The sequence below is a fragment of the Manacus vitellinus genome, unplaced genomic scaffold (genome assembly GCF_001715985.3).
Source record: "Manacus vitellinus isolate BGI_N305 unplaced genomic scaffold, ASM171598v3 scaffold_8_pilon, whole genome shotgun sequence".
Taxonomy (NCBI): Eukaryota; Metazoa; Chordata; class Aves; order Passeriformes; family Pipridae; genus Manacus; species Manacus vitellinus.
The window spans coordinates 25078283-25098802 of NW_021940864.1; the positions used below are offsets into that span (position 1 = coordinate 25078283).

General features: G+C 34.0%; 1 protein-coding gene across 1 annotated transcript in view; it reads right to left on the bottom strand.

The window, feature by feature from the left end:
- Positions 1–20520, bottom strand: part of FMN2 (formin 2) — a 179042-nt gene that overhangs the window by 47615 nt on the left and 110907 nt on the right. Inside the window, 6 exon segments of the mRNA XM_018085270.3 lie at positions 1888–1980; positions 12093–12213; positions 12395–12454; positions 14224–14370; positions 15310–15439; positions 15588–15679. Coding sequence (XP_017940759.2) covers positions 1888–1980; positions 12093–12213; positions 12395–12454; positions 14224–14370; positions 15310–15439; positions 15588–15679 — 643 coding nt within the window.

Genomic DNA, 20520 nt, shown 5'->3' on the forward strand with positions numbered 1-20520 from the left:
TACACTGTTAATATGGCAACACAGCAAGTTCTTAATGAATGAGATTAATATCTTTTTTTTTTGTCATTTTACTCACTCTCCGAAAGTACAGACACATAATCAAGAAAGGCAATTGCATATCCTTGCAGAAACAGAACAGATCACTATATTGATTATATAAAATTATCTTCTGGAAGGTGTAGCTAGAAATTGGAAAGTAAGCCAAAGTCTAAAGTCAGATATTTCTGTAAGTATAGTTTCTAAAAGAAGTAACAGAAATTTAACAGACAGATGTCTGTTGAAATATAATAATATAATCATAGAATGGTTTGGGTTGGAAAGGACCTTAAAGATCATCTAGTTCCAACATCTCTGTCATGGACAGGGACACCTCTCACTAGACTAGGTTGCTCAGAGCTCCATCCAACCTGGCCATAAACAGTTCCAGGGATAAGCCCCGTGTTTGATTTCCTACTCTGTTATTAAGGTTAATATGCAAACATATGGTATGATTTATGATAGGTCATTAGTGATCTCTTTCAGACAAACTTGTGATTTGAATTTTTCTTATGTATACATAGAAACAATAATATAAACTTAATACAAAACACTTGGTACATGTTTAATCATGTCACTACTGTAACATTAATATGTCATGTACATAATCAGAATACAGTTTTAAATCAGTTTGTACCTGTAATTGCTGGACAAAACAGGCTCTTTGCCAGATTTGGCTAGTATATGTTTGTCTTAGGAAACATCAATTCACAGTTGATGATTCAAAATGGTGAGTTTGCTCAATTTATTAACTGTAATTGAGAGTCCTGTAGCATGGATCAGTACATAGTAGAACACATGAGCAACATGGTCTAGTCGCCTCTAACCCAAACCAGTCGATGATTCTGTATGTACTCCACTTCTTAAAATGTTTGGATAGATGGTCATTTTGGATAACTGACCCAGGAAGAAATAAGTGCATATCTGACTGGCCTCTCAAACCTAAAGCACACTCAGTTAGTAAAGAGTTCTATATATGGTAGCTCTTTAACACATCTCTAGGCTAATGAATTAGTGACAGGTCCATTGAATAAGTACAAAATCAAATAATTTGCCTGTTCAGAAGACAATAGTTCCATCTTTGATTATAAAATGCAGTATCAAAGCAGAAGCAGCAACAAAATTTTAAAATTATGTTGATGTACTCATCAGGGAATTTTAACCCTGGTGCATTGAATTCTAACTTGTATTAAAAAGCAAATTGGTCAATACAGAGTATACTCTTTCAGAGTAGTTTTTCAAGAGATGCTCTGATATATCCTATCTCCTATAGTCTTATCAAAGAAAGGTCTAGTAAAGCATAGTCCCTTTAATTTTAAAGTGTTTTCCTTCTAGTACTCAGGCTGCCAGTCAATCATGGATATTTCTAATATATTTTCTCTTGCAGTATTTTCCATTAATCACATCCAAGTATTTCATATGAATTTACCTTATCTCTGGAAAACTTTTAACTACTTTTGTTATGCTTATTCCATGTTTTTTGGAGCACACGAGAGAATTATCTCTTTGGAATGAAGTTAATGAAACAGATCCAGCTTCAACAATTTTTCAAGGAACAAAGGCTGTAAATTTGTTTTCTACTGGAATGTTGAACTAATCAGAAGATCACACACTCAAGCCAATAGCATTTGTCTTTGCTGTCTTTGCTGTCATGCAAAAAAGAGTGAGTCACCTACAGTACAAGAGAATCATTTTGCAAATCTTTTAGAACTGTGTGGCATCTGATTAAACTAATCCACATCTTTCTATGATGCCAAAATAAACAGTCCCTTTCCCACAATGTATAAACATTGTTCCCATAACTTTCCTTTGAAATGTCATGAAAAGGTTAAGTGACGTTTCATTATTTACCTTGACTAATGAATTGCTCCATGTTGTCTTTGAAAGGCTGGAGGTGCTCCTCTAGTGATAGCTGATAAACTTTTGCTGCTTCTGTCTCACATGCTGAAATTCAAGTAACAGATTAGTTCAGGATGACACATCATTGCATACTGTAATAAAAGACACTTTAATTCATACCCAGTGAAACTGCTGGAATATATGCCTCAAACACACTACTTAAAGTACAAACACAATGATAATATGTTCAGGAACAGTTTTGTTCCTGGTCAAATAGTTTTGACCAAAATATACAAAAAATTTTTGGTCAGTCTGTGAGTTTAAATGAATGGTAGCAAAAATTTACAAGAGTTTTGAATTATTTTGAAGGAGAAAGACAAATTTAGGGGGAAGAATTGTATGGGAACAAAATTGCAAACTGAGATTCCATGCCGTGTTGATATATCTGGCCCCAGGTGGTAGTGCCTGAATCAAAGATCAGATGAGAAACCTGCACCAAATAGTAGGAATGACCTTAATTTAGTGAGTAAAGCCAGATGGGGGCTTGATACTTGATTAAGCAACAGATGTAGTAGAAGTGCTTTGCATTGTTCAAAAGTAATAGTGCAAAAGGATTAAAGTGAAGGATTATAAGAGTACAGTTCTCATGGCTTGAACTCTATGAAAGACCTTGGAGCACATCTTGGTTCTTATTGCACTAGAGACCAGGACAGAGAAGCTGGAACCTAAAGCAGGTCTGACACAGATTATTCATTTGTAAGGGGGTACCATCATACTTCCACCAATTATCCAAGCTAATGTAACTTGGGACAACAGAAGATTTGAGACTATTACTTCAGGTGAATGTTAAGCTCTGATTTCCATTATAAGGGAAATCTCTTTAGGCTGCGATATGTTCCCATCATTCAATGGAAATGAATCCTGCTTGATTCTCCCTCAAAAATTCCAATAAAAGTGCACACATCTAAAATGCATATCTTCCTTGTTTACCCTCCAGGGTTTCTTCAAGCAAAAAGGAATTATTAGTATGTCTTTAAATACAGAAAACTGGTTAGACATTAAAAAAAATATTTTGAAGTAACAGAAAACACTATTATAATGTTTAAAATGTACATATATAGAAAAGCAGACTGGCTCAAATAAATGGTAACTCCACACAAGTGGAGTAAAACCACTTTAATAACAATTCAATTTTTTAACTGACAATAACAATTTAATTTTTAACTTTATTTTATTTAAGCTTAGAGCAAAATAGAAAGAAATACCAGCAGATTTTAGGGGAAAAATAAACATGAATATATCTAATTAGACAGGTAATCTGCTTATGAAGCAATATTAAAAATAAAAGAGTAAACCTAATCCCCCCACAAATACAGTCATATAATGTATAATTACATAATTATAAGACTATGATTTTTAAACAAATTTTAAACAAACTTTTTAGTCAACACATCCGAAACAGGGAAGGGGATCCAAATGACCATGAATTTTCTTACAGCATATGACAAGAAGTAGAGAAGTTATGTACTATTCTACAAATGAAGACATTCTGTAATGTAATATAGAATTTCTATCATGCCTTTCTCCTACTCAGAAATAAGTGACAAATCTGAAAAAGGCTATAGAACCTACCATAACATTTAATATAATCAAAATTTCATACTTTTTCCCAGAATGTGGATTAAATACTTTTCAGAGCAGTACAGTATTATGCTCTCTTTAACTAACATCTGCAGTTCACAATGAACTCCTGATCTCTCAGCCAATCTGAGAGAAGTGTATATCTAATGAAGACTCATACCCACCAAAAATCATAGTCTATACCCATGTCAACAACCTGAAGCAGTCCCATTTCAACATGTATATGGAAATATGGCATATTCTATGTTTTATATTCAACTTATTACAGGGGAAAAAAAAGTGTAATATTGTCAGAATGAAATGTCTCTTCTTTAACCATTCAGATACTAGAAGCTCTTCCACAGTTGCTTTGTTTGTGTATATATGTGTGGTGTGGGAAAGGGTGTGCAGTTAATGATAGCTTTGTTTCTCCAGTTTTTGGTGGAGTTATTTTTGTTTGTTTCTGCCCACCCCCCCTTCCACCCATGAAAAGACTAAAATTAGTGATGTTCAGAAGAACAATAGTGTCAGTCCATTTTTGATCCTATTCCTGAATTGCAAACACTAAATAATTACAATACAAAAGAAAACACAGGAAAACAAAAATCCTTTTGTCTTGTTATAGAGTAAAATGTCATATGTAGCATTCAGACTTTAAAAGTTGACAAATTCTGTCATTATTACCATACTAGTATCAGTATTATGATGCTTCAAATAAACTAGTTCATTGGATGCTTTCTTCATTAAAGAATTAACAGGTCTGTAAGCTCATCTTAAGTTTATCAGTTCTCCAGATCACTAAGACTGGAATTGTGGTCTCCCTGCACAACCTGTTGGATATAGCACTAATTTATCATGCATTATAATTTGTCACCAGGGTATAAACCCTCTCTACTTGTATGAACCATCACTATTTCTCACTGTAACTGAAGAAATTAAACTGCTGATCATATGAAAGTAATACAAAATACCAGATAGTTATCAGTATTTTTGTCCAAGTGAAGAAATAAGATACTGAATAAATGTTTGTGTCAGAAAAATATTTAATAACTTCTAAGCAACATGGAGGTAACTCACGGGAAAAAAAGTATGTGAGGATACTCATAGCCTTCTAAATTTGATTTTGTTTTTAACCTCAGCTTCATATTCAAACACATTTATCTCCATGAAACAGCTCACCTAAACATCCCATATATCAAAGGAATAGGTGGCAAAAGGGACCTGTTGTGACGACTTTGTAAAAGTTTTATCTAAAACAAAAGCTTGTCTGATTTTTCACAACAGGCTCAAAACTTGCTCTGATATCATTCCCATTCTCACAGGTTTAGTTTATTCTCTCATCTTGGTATGTGTATACAACTGAAAAACTTAAACAAAAGCTGGAATATTTCTAAATTTCATTTACTTTAAGCAAATTTTAAAGTTCCTCATAATGAAAGAATTGAAAGATATTTAAGGCACCACAAATGAGAGTCATGTAAGCAGTCACAAAAGCCAAGCACTAGGTAGAAGTTTATCTCACAAGATGGAATTGCACCAACATGAATAAAGAAAGATAAAAACTTCTCTGTGTTGCTTTGCAGTAAGATGGTTTCCTGTAGTCCCAAAAACCCAGTCCTCGTGCACTGATTTTATGCCTTCCAAGGCTCTCAAGTTCTAAGCAGAACTTGGCATGGGCAGACACATCTCTTCTCCAAACCTCTAAATCAATTTTAATATATAAGCAAACTATAAGCAATGGAAAAGATCAGTATGGGAGAACCTTCTAAATTTTGGGCAATTCAAACTGGTAGCTTTTTGCCCATATGTGCATAGATCTCTCAAATGCTCCTGGTCTGGAAATTGACAAGAAAATCTGTGTTCAAAACCAGTTTAGAGATTTAAACAAATTGCAATTCCAGTTCTATCAAGTATTTCAAGAATCTTATCTCATTCTCTATTTCTGTGTTAAAATACAATTAATTGCACTTTTTTTGAGCTACTGTGTTAGCTTGCTTATCCTATTTTTTTAATCTTATTTTAGGTCAATATACTAAAATACATAAAGTTTCAGAAGACCCAGTATCTGCTAAGAGACATCTATACAGAAAAGGAAAAGCCGCTAAACATTCCATGCTTTGTACTAACGTTTTCAATAAGTGAGTCTGATAAATGATCTAAAATGCAAGCAGTCGCATTACCAAAAATAGTCACTTCACTTTTTTAAAAAAAGAAAAAAAAAATGTTTTCAACATTCAGACTATCTTTTTAATGCATGTTTTCCAGCTAGTTCTGTTCAATGCTAAATTTTAATCCTTGGAAGCAAAAATCTCTTCTAATAATAAAATATGTCTTTTTGAACAAAATGTGTGACCAGATGATTAGCTGCTCCTCAGTCTTACTGCATTGTCTTTGGTCGGGATAATAATGAGTGGCAAGATTTTTTCGTTTCAACACACCCAAAACACAAAAACTAAATCAAAAATAAAACCAACCAAGCAAACTAAAACCTCAAACTCAACAACAAAACCAACAAGCAATCTAGCAAAAAAAGATCAAAAGGAAAGCGAGCAGAATTTTTAATTACCTTAGATAAGTATTTAAGAGGTTCACGAAGCTCTTTTTGTTAACTAGTTCTGAAACCACATACTTATCTATAGAAGTCTGATAGAATTCAGGTGGATTTTCAAGGTTGTTTAAGGTATTTGAGAGCATAAGTTTAATTAAAACTTGATAGACTATTTGCTTTTAAGCCTTTAAGGAAGTTTGGAAATTATGTCCTTAATTTTCCGAGGTTCTGAGCACTCAGACTTCCACAGGTGATGTGCCTGTGTCCTCCTTGTTTGAAAAGTTTATAACAGCATAACCGCTGTTTTCACAACTTCCTCAGTGCTTTCTGGATTCTTTACAACTGCAACCTGTGACTTTAAAAGAAGACACAGACTTTATCTAAAGAAAACCATACTGGTTTCATCAAAAGACAAACTCTGATGAACCCAACCACAAATACAGAAAGAGCCCCTAATTTCTTACACTAAGAACTGCTGGGTCTTAAAGGGCTTCCATAGACAGCTCCTTGTTTGGAGTTTTAAGGACAGTAAAATATAACTCAAAGATTGACTGAAAGCCTAGCTTTAGTTTACATCTGGTTTAGGTTTAGAAGTCTGCATGCTGCATAGCTGCAGCAATTAACCCTTTCAGTAATAACTGAACAAACAGCTACAATGTGTGGATGCACAGCTGTTAATGGATAGGCAAAAGTAAAGATTTAATTTGGTTAAAACTATAGCTGTTTCTGCAAAGGTAGATTTTACAGATAAGTGTAGGATTGACCAAACCCACTAATGTTGCTGTATTATCTTGCTATTAATTACCTTGAGAGGTTTGGTATTTTATTATAAAAGACTGAAGGCATGTTTTCCTCATAATACAGATCTATGGATCATTTAAGAAAAATCAAAGATTTACTTCTTAACTGTGAAAAATTTTAAATCATATTTATATCAAAACTATTGTCAGAGAATAACAAAATCACAGACATTGAAGAGTATCTTAGAACAGAACATATTTGATGATGCAATGAATTCAAACTCTCAAGAATGCAAGTTTTTATCCAGTTCTTCTTCAACTTCCTGTCTTCTTTTGAAACTTGAAATATCAGTGTACAAACATATTAAAAAGTCTGAAATTTTTGGGAAACCTCTTAGGATACACTTTATTTCATCAAACTTTAGCTATTTAAAAGACAGACCACCAGACTAGACTCAAGACCTTTCCTTAGAGGAAAATCAATCAATCCTAAGAATGTCCTTCTCCTTTAGGAGAGCAATCCCTTCCTTTTCTTCTGTCTGAATTGGGGCCTTAAATGGCTTAAGGTTGCTCAAGATTGTTAACTGAGGTTGAAATTAATACCACTCCTGCTCAAGAAGTGGCATTGAAATGTTGCCAAAGTCTTAGCCCCATAATCAGAACTGTGATGGAAACAGTCTTGGGAATATGAAAATACACAAGGATGCGTGTACGAGCATGTGTGTGTGTGTGTGTGTGTGTGTGTGAGAGAGATAGAAAGAGAGAGAGAGAGAGAGAGAGAGGATGGTGTGCAAATAGAACGGTGCATTTATTTTATGTTAGCCTGTAAACATTAATATTACTTATGAAAGAACTAACAGTGGATGCAATCTGATTTTGCAAAGTAACCCCAGACATAGATTTTCCTCTTCACGGACAACTTCCATCTCAAACTACTGCTTGACTGCACTTTCAGGTAGGGGTCTCTTTCTAGGTGTTAAGGGTAAGAGGCAAGAGGAATGATTAGCATGACTATTACTGTCCTCTCTCAGTCCCATATTGACACCACTCCAAATATAACTTTTAAAAATCTTTCTATTGCACAATGTGGTATTTCCAATACTCTGATTTATACAGCAGGTGTTAAACATGAGAGCACATAACAGCTCTACAACTAGAAGATCCAAGCTGAATAGGTAATTTTAGGTGACTAAGAAGCACTGAAAAAATAGGGAACGTGTATTTTTCCAAGTTATCGTGGGGCTTTCATTGGAACATACTTTTAAAATACAAAGTGTTCTGCAAATGCTTAACACTTTATAAACATTCTCTGTTACATTTATTCCAAACCAGAGAGATGTATTGGGCCACACAGCCTAGCTTCTTTTGGATGGAGACTTTTCAATGAGTTGTAAACACTTAGAATAGGAAAAGAAAGCATCACTACAAAAATAATGTTTAATTATCATAATTATTACTTGTAATCACTTTTCAATCAAATATATTAAATATGACTATGACATATAAACAAGTACAGATTTCAACTCAATTTTATAGCAATCCGCATTGTATTGCATTATTAATCTCTTCTACTAGTCAGATTTATTTTCTGCCTGACATTGTTTCTAATTCCCTTTTAGCTAAGCTTCAGTGAAAGTTTTGCAATAAGTGACAACTGATGAATTAGTTTTTGATTAGCAAGAATAAACTTACTATTGTAAGGCTAAAATGTTAATGTGTAGCCAAAGAACAGCTTCTGAAGATTTTAACTTGCCATAAGTACTGTAACTCTCAATGCCAATTTGTTGTTCTGGTTCTTTTCTAAACTAAATACATATCTTGAAGAATTTTGTGGGCCACAAATCCAACATTTTCCTAATCCACAATTTTACCTTAAGAGAGTTTCAGAGCAGAGAGGACTAGAACATTAATTGATGCAATACACATTTTTCCACATCTTTCTGTCCTACCTGGAGCATTCTGACATGTCTAGAAAAGCACACTGATAGTAATAGTTGTGTAACAGAGGTCCTAATCAGGAAGAGTCACAGTGCTCCTGTGACCCTAGATGCCCAATTTTCTTTACACGGTGAGTTGATTTAAGTCATGTGGCAAGTGCTAACGTTTCTTTTGTGGAATGACATAGGAACAGAAGTCATTGCTTGGCATGACTGCATCAAGGAACATTGCTGACAGCCAGGAGAGATCAAAAGCAGATCAAGTTGCTTAACAAACTATATGTCACTGAAGTCAAAAAGGCTAAAGTGAGAATCCTGGAGAGCTGTGAAATCCGGGAGCTACAGATGGAGCCAAACTCACTTGATTTGTTAGTAAAAGGATCTACCTGTTCTTGGTCTATCTTACAAAAAATCTAGTATATAAAATTTATCCTTGGGATCTCTATTTATAAACCCCTCAAATTTCTGTAATATTCATCTTGGAACAGTCACATAGCATGCTTCTGAGAGTCTTTTGGATTTGCACTTTTAATCTGAAATATTAGAGGAAACTTTTTTTCTAAAATTTTACAAACTGCAAGGCATGTGGTTCATAAAAACTTTAAAATGGACAATAGCCTCTAAGGTCAAAAGGGAAGAAAGCATAGAAGTTGGAACATCAAGAGTTCTTTTTTTCTTTTTAAGCAACCAGCATAACAACTCTAATATAAACATAAACACAAACTCAGAACTGTAAAAGAGCAGAACCATGAAGATTATTTATATCTGCATGTCTCTGTGTATGCTACTGACTTCTTTAGACAGAAAAATACAGCAGTGCTAGAATGAACTGCTATTGTTACGGCTATAAAACTTTTTTTTTTTTAAATAATAACCTTCCTCTACTTTGTGGATTTTCTGGGTTTTTTTTAAATGGTCCCAAAATCTTCTGAAAGGATCTTTCCAGAATGAAGCCTACCTTTGCATAATGATCATGGGAAGTTTTTTAAGATAGAAATAAAATATCTTCAGTAGCTTTTTTTCCTGGGTGAACCAATGCCCTCTTTCCTCGTTGTAATAAGCATGATCTCACTGTATGGTTTGCAGGGTATTTGAAACTAATATCAACAGAATACCCTTGCAATGGTCATGCAGCCTGAATTAATGTTATGTGAAATTTTCAGTTTTTCAGTGACAGAGAACAAAGCAAACCGCCCACCCAACCAAATGGTGAAATCCTCTCATGAAATCTTCTATCTAATTACTGATGAATATAGGTCCAGGGTTACAATTCACATCTCAAAAGCTGGAATGTATTCATGGCCATTTATTTCTGTGGCTTTAAAGTCAGTGTTTCCCGGGAATAATCAGTATTCATTTACTCTCATTGACTTCAAAAGGATAGGATCATATTTAGTATTTTGTCAGAATTTTCTCAGCATCTTACAGTCCTCTTCCTGCTCTGTCATTTAATGAGGCACTTGCTAGCTCTAGTGACTCATAAGGTTCCAGATGTGCATTAGCAAATCCGGTTGTGTACTTACAGTAAATGCAGAGAAAAAAACCACTTTGAAGTAATTTTAACCATTCAGTTAAAATTTGTACTCTATTTAAAAATGATTGGCATTTCGATCTCACTGAAACTATTACAAAAATTAAGCTATTGGAATACCCAGAATTTCTAGTGTATGTTGTCACAGTCATAAAATCTTTTAACATAAACTATTTTTAATTTAGGGTTCCACTTTTCTTTGGAAAAGAGAGTCAATATAAAGCATTTTGAATCTCTCAAGACTGATATAAAATCATGATTGAGATTGCAGTGTGGTATTGAAATTGTCACTTCATATCCAGGAGAGGATGCAGATGGAGTCTGATGCTGTCCCCAAATAAGTTTGTACCAAAGGGAATAGGGAAAGAGCAATAGTGTCTGTATTTATTCTTCAGTTTCATTAGCTACAGAACAGACTGACAACAGAGACACCAGTCTTAGGGCAGATTGGAAACACAGAAAGAATTCAACTGCAGCCTGATGGCAGAGCGAAGCGTGAAATTTCCATTTTTACAGAACCCCTGCTTTGATCATTGCACAGTGTGGATTTATTCCACAAGAGATTTATGTCTGTATGGAAATTTCAATCTTGATCTAAAAGTATTTTTCATCTAAATAAAAACATTTTTGGTGAATTTGTGAGGAATAAAATCTGCCCCCATAGGCGTTCGTTAACATACGCTAGGATTCAAGTACCTTTTTTCAGTAAGACCTAAGTATCTTTCTTCTACATGGCAAGACTGGAGATCAGCTCTGAGACTATCTGGCAGTTGCAAGCATAGAAATAAGTTTTCACGGCTGAACTGTAGGATTTTTGCCCCCTTGATCATTCAAGGTAGCAAATGGATGGTGCTGCAGTTCACTGCTAATGATCACACTAAGTGACCTTGTTACAACTTTAAATCTTACCTCAAAATATTTAGGATAAATTTTAAAACATCCTAAAAAATGTTGATAGGAGCAAGAAGGGAAGATAAGATATAATTTGGTAATCATGTTATGTTTTTGTTTTAATAGAGAACCTTCCAATCTAGGTTGTTCAGGGATGGCTTACCAAACCATTCCTTGGTCTCTAAATGCATAACATTCAAAATTAGCAAGGCAACAGTAATATAAAAATCATTTTATACCTTGATCTGGATTTTTCTCTCCAAGATTTAGTATGGTGATACATAAATGGCCAGTCTAATGGGGACTTATAGCAAAAATAATGAAGATTGTGAATCATTCGTGCAAACTACTCTTGCTTAAACTTAGTGCTTAGATCCCCGTACTATTAAGAAATGGATGTGATATATGTTTTTTATTAAAGTCTAGCAAATATATCCTAAGCCTGTTGAATTCATTTCAAGAAAACATTTCACAAGAGGGAAAAAATACCACCTTTGCATATTGCATATCCAGTAAAGTCCAGTTATTTAATCTATCTTTAACAATATGTAATACATATTATTTTGTCTGCTAGATAGTATTTGCAGGCAATTATAAACCCTTTTTTTTCACGGACATGGTCCAACACTTTGCAATTCTTTTTACAGTGAAGGACTTGTCAAAATATGTTTGGAAAAATGAAAAACTAAACTAGCTTTTTGCTTTGGTTTTGAAAAAAAAGATTTGACCTAACTGGTTTGATGTTTTTAATTTAAAAACCTCAGGTTATCTACAGAAAATTATGAGTTATTGCTTAAATGGTCATGGAAAAGAAAATCAAAAAAACAAAACAGTAATTGAGGAGTCAAAAATACACAAATATTTTTACAGTGTCACCTAATGTCTAAAAATGATACAAACAATAACACAGCAGGGTAACGTATAGTTAGCACTTAATCTAGGTTCGGTACCTCGTAAATCTTTCTTCATTTTGCGGAGATCTTTTTGAAAATCATCAAACTTCAATTGCGAAGCCTGGAAGAGATCTTGTGGGTCCGGAAGAGGAAAGATGCATTGTTCTTTTCCAGCATCCTGACAAAACCACAAATGAGCAGTTACATAGTGCTCATTACTTTTTGCTATACTAAAATATATAACTGAAAGCACAGGGAATAATTGTGCATATTTCGTCATCTTGCCAGCAGAAGAACAAATTCGCTAATTTGTTTTTTTTTAACTTGAATTTAAAAGAGAAAAATTAATTCTCACTCACCTCATCAAAATTACGTAAATAATATGAGACAATGTAAGATAGAAGACTTCTGCTGTTGTCCTGTACAGAGGAGAATAAAGTTTGCTGTGTTACTGAAATTCACTGAAAATATTCAGAAAAGGTAATTCAAATAAATGAAATACTTACTGTCAAGAAAAATACTGTGCAGATTTGGTCCCTTCACTAAAAAACAAAACCAACCAACCAACCAAAAAAACCCCCCACACCCTGAAATATCATTTAATCACTAAAGAAAATGAAGAAAGATATGTTATAACAACCATGTAATGCACTCCTTATTTTCAAAATTTACCTGATTGTAAACCAAACCCTTATATTTTGAAATTTCCCAAGAAGGAAAAGAGAAATTGTGTCTGGGTTCATGTATGCAACTTCTTTTGCAACAGTATAATTATAACCAAAGCAAAGTTAAGTTAAACAAAGAAAGTTATTTTTCTAAATTAAACTTGGGGTGGGAGCGGGGGGTATTTGAGGGAACTTTGTCCTTGTTTCCCCTCTGCAATTTCCAATAAAACTTCACAGAAGATATTCCATTTGAAGAAGATGTCTGACAGAATTACATTTTCAGATATTTTCAGAAAACTATTATGTAAGAACTTTTCTGACTGATCGGTAGCAAATAAACTGAAAATGTATCTTGTAATTGCAACATCAGCAGTCATAATATTGCCAGCAAATTACATACCAAGGACTTGAGTCACCAAACTACATTTAACATGCCTAAATTTTCTACCAGAGTTCTAAAACTGGTGATACACTGTATCTAGTCAATTAGAAGGTTCAGCTAAAGTAAGCTGCCCCAAACGTGTCATACTAAGGTGTCATTCAGATCATCACTCCTTTGGTTTACCAAAGAAACTGGTTTCCTCCTGCACTGGTTTCCTCCACTCCTTTAAAGGCAAATGGTTGACATGGTGTCTCAGCTCAGGGTTATCTACTCACAAGACCTAACCCAGAAGCTAAAGTATTTATATTTAGTAAGGGATCAATCAGGGAAAAAAACTATTCTTTTTCTGCCACTTGTGGAATTGAAGATCTTGACAGTGACTTCCTAGAAAGATATAGGAACCAATTTTAACTCTCATACTATAGTCCACATTCATATAAGTCTTTTCATTATAGCAATAGAAATTCTAAGATTATTGTTTCCTTGTAAACAAAAGCATATATTTGAATATAATCCAATCTGAATAACCAGAGCCAAAAAAAGTGCTGGTAACACAAAAATTCCAGTTTAGCACAGAGCAAGAAAAATCACTATTTATCATTCTCCTTATTTAGATGACTATACTAGACAAATCTTGACTCAACAAGTACTTTACTCAGGTAGGTCCATGATCCAGTGCCAAATGCACACTCTATAATTATGATGAATGCAAAGGATAAATTTCAGGTTACCTCAAATGCTCCGGATGCCTATTCTATCATTTTCAGGAGTTATATTTTTCCCTCACAAATATTTTGAATCAGTATCAAATCACAGTTAACTTTTCTTTGACAACTCCTTCCACTTCTGTAATAAACTTTTTATGAGTAAGATCATTGTATTGCTTCCAAATACAGGAAAATTTAGAACTATGCAGTGTACTGAAAGTCAAATACACATGAGATTAGGAACTAAGACATAACTTCAGGTATTTTTATTTGTACAGCAGTGAAAAGAAGTATTATCAAATAAGTATAGTAACAAAAGAGTTCCCTTCCACATGCCTTTGTAAGCTTCACACCATTTACCCAGAAATGGAGATAAATTAGTTTTCTGAGAATTTAAGATTCTCTGGCCTTCAGGAAGTCTAGAATCAACTTACACTGCTCTTGACATCTTTCAGTTTTGGCAGGATATCTAGTCCAAATCCATCAGCCTGTCCTCGTGTTCTGTTTCCACCATTCATGTAATTTCCAAAGGCAAGAACCAAACCCAGGACCCGCATAACTCCTGACTCGTTTTTCAATGTCTAAAAAAAAAAAAAGAGAGAGAAAAAAAAATTCTGTTTCAAGTCACAAAAATATTTACAGTTAACAAGCACATTTGTTGTTACCGTGTTTAGAAATAATACTTCTATCTATAAAGACTCAAATATAGGTAGTTAACAACCTTCTACTGCAACATGTAGAAGTAGATAATATTAATATGTAACTTTCTGTGAGTGGAGAATGTTATGTCCAAATTGGATACTTGGAAAAAAATAATAGGAAATCTATAAAGTATTATCAGAGATGACCTGTTGAGAAAAATGAAAATAGTAATCTTTAACTGATGCTGATGTTATGAATGGTCTATTTAATTTCAGGGAAAATTCATCAAGAAGTTCATAAAACACCCACATGGAACAACTAAAACACTTAATCAAATAAAAAATATTACATAATAAAACATGAAATATTTGAACTAATTTTCAGCTATTAAAATACTGTTTAACCTGCATTTTAAAGCCATGTATTTGTTTTGCATGGGGTCACAAAATTCCAGTAATCTCTTCTGACTAGATACAACATTGCTATCTCTAACTGATTTTAGATATCAGAGATATTATTGAGTGGCACACTTCTAAAATCCAAGTAAATACAAAGTGTGCTGAACTAGTATTCCTCTGGAAAGGAGTGATATGGTCACTGTGAAGAGTGAAGACTTTGCTTTAACAAAAGAAAGGAGACGGTACACTATTTTCCAGAGGCTGATATACATTGATGGCAAAACCATGATATAATTCAGTACCAAAACCTAATCTTAAAATTCACTTTGATGTTGAAGTACAATCATAAAATGTTCTATTCTACTATCCTTAAGATTTAATGAGTACTTAAATAGAGTAAAAACTTTTGAAATATGAGTACAACTTAACAAGATTAAATATCAGAAATTTAGAACTACCTTTTCTCAGAGCACAACCTACCTCACACAGTTTCTGTAACAATTCAAGTTTGCGACGGATTGAACAAATGCTTTCTGAAAATGTTGATTGGAACAGGATGCAAAATACACGTTCTGAAAAGTTGGGAATTAGTGAGAGCTCATAGAGGAACCTGTAGGAGTGATTAAAAAAATTATGTGAGTCACTCTTAGTAGGTACAGGCTTAAAGGTTTTTTTTCATAACATCTCTACATAGTTTACAACAACAGAGAAAGTTTTCTAAAGAGAGCAAAACTGCTCTTTCATAAGTATATTCTTACTGTTCCGGCTTATCCAAAGACTTCGCGTTTTCTTTTTCCTTGGATGCCTTGCTATGCTTTTCTATTTTTTCTAATTCATCTGATTGTGCTCTCTAGAATGAAGGAAACAAAGTAATGAAAAATTGTTGTGATTAAAAACCTAGTCAGACAACACAAATAAAGATTCCCCTGTTACAAATCAAATTCATAGGTTTTTCTTTTCTTTCTATCATCTGCTTGTGGTAAAACTACTTAGTCCATAGAGTGATTTTAATTATAAATAGATCTGATGGAGAACAGAACATCTTTCAAATAATATGGTTGACTACTAGTAATCTGCAAAACATTTACTCATTAAATGATGCACGGGGACAATAATCTTCATTCCCAATTCATTTTCTTTGCTCGTTTATAAAGTCTTTGAATCGAAGGACTGTCTTCAGGGGTTGTATTTTCTTTCCAAATCTGTTGGAATGCCTTTGAATGCGATCTGATCTTTAAATATGTATTTAAATAATACATTTTTTTAAATAAATGAAAATAGGTTTGAATTGTTTACTGCAATTTAAATTTTGTTTGGTATTTGAAAAACACTATGAAAAAAATTAGCTGATTTATAATTGAACTGTCATACATGAGAACTACTGCACATTTCTTTGAACTAAAATAATATCTTTTTTTCATCTTAATAAGTCAAAAAAATTACATATAAACTGCCTAGTTTCTTGAAGAACTCCGTGGCACACTGGGAAAACCTCTTCAAAATTCCAATCAATAGAAACAGAGCCTCATTTTTTCCTGTGCTCCATACTATGGTGAAATCATTTTTTTCCAACTGTAATACTGGAAAATGGAATGGCATGGAAAGGAATAAAAGTGGAATGGAAATCTCTCCATCTGACCCTTCGTTTGACAGCTGTGGTGGTTTTCAAAATAGATTCAAATTGTGAAACTTTACAGGAATCAAAAATTGTTCTCAACACTAAGAAATTATAATGGTAATACCTGTACCCCAAATTAATAGAATGGTTGAGGTTTGAAAGAAACCCTGGAGACTGTCTAGTTGAACACTGGTATAAAGCAGAGACAGCTAGAGCAGGTTGCTCAGTATAATGTCCAGTCAGGTTTTGAATACCCTCAAGGATGGAGACCTGTGTACTTCTCTACGCATCCTGTTCCAGTGCTTGGACACCCAGTAAAAAACCAACCAACCAACCAAATGCCCAAAAACTTCTACAGGTCTTTAACCATCATCATGGCTTTTCACCAGACTCACTCCAATATGTCAGTGCCTCTTGGACCAGGGAGGCCAGAACTAGACACAGCACCCTGGATGTGATCCCACTCCAGATATGGTCCCACCAGTGCTGAGCAGGTCACTTCCTTTGAAGAGTTTGGTCCTTCCTTGAACTATTGACGTATACTGCATCATGAAGTATAAGCTCTCTAAGACAAGAGGGCATGGTCTTAAGCTGTGCCAGGGGAGGTTTAGGTTAGATATTAGGAAGAAATTCTTTACAGAGAGGGTAATCAGGCATTGGAATGGGTTGCCCAGGGAAGCGGTGAATTCTCTGTCCCTGGAGGTTTTTAAGATGAGGCTTGATGTGGCACTTAGTGCCATGGTTTAGTAACCACGGCAGTGTTGGATCAAGGGTTGGACTTGATGATCTTGGAGGTCCCTTCCAACCTAGCTGATTCTATGATTCTATGCCTTTCTCAGTGAGCAAGCACAAGGGTGGGGCTAATTTACTAGTTTTTAATTTTAGAATACTGGCAGTGGCCCCCTCATAACACCTAGTTTCCTGAATTTCCTACCCCAGTATCAGTTTAGGGTGAGGAAACAAACTTGGGGATTCGTCCTCCAAAGGTACTTTTCAACAAAGTCTCTGTCAAAGCAGGCATAGGACATGTGAATATAACTGCAGTAGTACATGTTTCTTGAATAATGATATCCTCAGAAGAATTTTTTCAAGATACTAAGATCAGAAATTTTATCCAATTTTAATCTTAGATTACTCATCAAGAAACAGGGGGAGGACTAGAAAAGATACAACTATCTGCAGACGTATTGACTTAAATATTGCACGCGCTGTTGAGGAGAAAGTCGTGGTTTTGGTTTTGTGTTAGGGAGCAGGTGTAAATGGGATATTTTCTCACTTCATCTAGACCGTTCTTACCCAATGGAGAGTTAAAAGAGAGCTTCCATTACTTTACAGGTCACTAAGAATTCTCTTGGTAACAGGTGAAATCTATAGATTTTAGAAATTGGAAGAATACAAATAAGGGCAGCATTTTTCCAGTGGTTGTGTTATCAGAGCCACAGAAGTCTGGGCATGACTTTTTAGGAAGAGATATTTTCTTTATTCAAATTACACTTCAAAAAATTCTTATATTCAATTTACACTTGTAAATTTTTGTAAAGAAAAAAGATCAGTTTTTTGTAAAAGTAAACAAGTTCTCAAACTAACACTTTTTAAATTAAGTTCTGTTATTTCTGACCAGTCTGTAAAGTATATTCTCTTCTGTTAAAGTGAAAGGAAATCACTGGAAAATTTTTTTATAACAGTTAAAGAGAAATAAATATTTTAAAAACTAAATGATTATTTGTGAATTCTTTAGAATAAATACTAAGAGTACTCTTCCTTCTGGTCTTCTCAACAGAGATGCTCTACACCCTTTCACCAAAATCAATAGGTCCATGTATATGCTCCAAGTTCCAAATCCAACCAGAATTTCAGATCACTAATTTTGGCTCAGGTATCCAGACTTCTGATTTATGTGTATTTTAAATTATGATAGAAAAGTGATAAGACTTACATGTCTTCTGCACAGGTATTAGTGAAGATTATTTCTTAGAATTTTTACCAGTTTGCTTTATGGTTAATGCCTATTTGTTCTCTAATTTACAGATGGATAATTTTAAAAAATCTTTCATATTATGCTCCAGATTTGTGTCAAGAAAGAACACATTCCATAGATGCTTCTCATGAAAGTCATTAATTTGACAGAATTAGCACCTCTTTGAATGATACTGCTATTTATTTCTTTGATTTTAGCTATTACATAGCATCATAAATGGAAAAAATAGTATAATATACCAGAATTTGATAGTAACTATATCTAAAATCAGTCAGCATAAATCTGATCCAAATTAGAGCAAAAATATACTTCTTCAGTTTAATTATTTTCCGATTTTTGCCAGAGTATAAACCTACCCTGTATTTGGTCTTACCAAAGTTCATAAGGGCCCTTTTTCCATCTCACAATATAAATCTTATCATTTTCTGGTTAGTTTTTTTTTCCTTGCAACAGAACCTTAACTCTGAGTTTAAATCAGTTTAAATGTATGTAGGTTTTTTTAATTTTGGCGTGAATTTGTTTTTGCAAACTGGATTTTCAAAGTTTATGTTGCATATTTCAAAAACAATGAGTGATTTGTCTAAGGAATCTTGTCAAAAGTATCTGAAACAACAAGGATATACAGAGATACCCGGGTTAATAACAAATATGTTCCTTTGAAACTGTGTCATGTATCAGAGCTCAGACACAATTTATACTCTTTACTAATGTTAAGACATCACATTGTAATTGCTCGTTTAAAAAAAAAAAGGAAGTCAGAAGAATTGAGTCTTAGTGGCAGAGAGGAGTCAAGCACTTCAGACTTCTGGATACCTTTCATTCTTGCAAAGGCATTTTGATGTTTTTGAAAGCGTTGACCTAAGTCTTTTAAAGATAAAGGTAATGTGCACAATTTACCAGGAGCCAAATTAAGAAAGTATACATGTTTCATTTGTGATGTAAAGAGATTTGAAAAGGGCAAATCCAGAGATCATAGATCAAAGATAATTCTTTGATACAATTTGTAATCCACTTTTATACTATTATTTTCATGATCTAAGGAAGACGCAAGCAGGACCAGACGTACCTTGTTTCAGTGATACCTCACCTACAATTCCAGCTGCTAAGAGGCTATCCATTTTCAAAGTAAACATTCATTTATTTGCAAATCAGTACATTTCCTATCACAACCAACATGTCCTAACCACATACAGCAAACTGACAACTCCAGTGAATTTTATCTGCCTTCTCCCTCTGATTATAGTTGTCTCCTGAAAGCATTGTTATTAGTCCGTAAAAGCACATTGAAGTAACTGTTCCATATGTAGTTTTATCTATTAAGGCTCTCCCATTAAAACTGCCTAGATCTTAATACATAGCTAATTATCAACACATATTTAAACAACTCTTTATAAAATAATCTACACAAACAGACATAAGAGCTATTTGACTTTACCGTAGAGTGCTGCAGTGACAAAATCCTTCTCACTTAATGCAATACAACTTAATACTATTAAATAAATTATTGAGGGCTTGGATCTTTGGTGGGGTGTGGGCTTCTTCGTTTATAAAATGTCACTAAGATGTATACAGTAACTTTGTGGTTTAACAAGACTTTAATTCCTCAGTAAACAGGAATTGAGCCCTTGGGACTGTGGCTTTTGAAATTAGGGTGTGTTTAGGTTTGGAAACTGCCCAAATTTCATTCACATTTAAGAAAGGAAAGCACTATGCCAGACACATGCAATCAGAAAAAAACGATTACATTCTGAAGAAAGACTGTAAAACAAACGCTCCCATATGTTCCATAAAGATCAAATAGAAAGGCTGAGAATTAGGATGGTGATATTTAAATATCCCAGCAAAAAATCCCAATCCAAAAAATCCCAATCCAATAAATAGACCCTAAGAACTAAAATTTAAGTTAATGGTTACAAAGTACAAGAATGAGGCAAAGTTAACCCCACTTACAACACAGGATGAGGTTGAGAAATAAAGGAGGAGTCAAACATGCCAGGCTTTCTGGTATAACCATTGCTTACAACTGTTATTGAACAATATTTTTACAATTAGTGAAGCTAACAAGGAACAAAAATGATGTGATGTGTTTTGACAA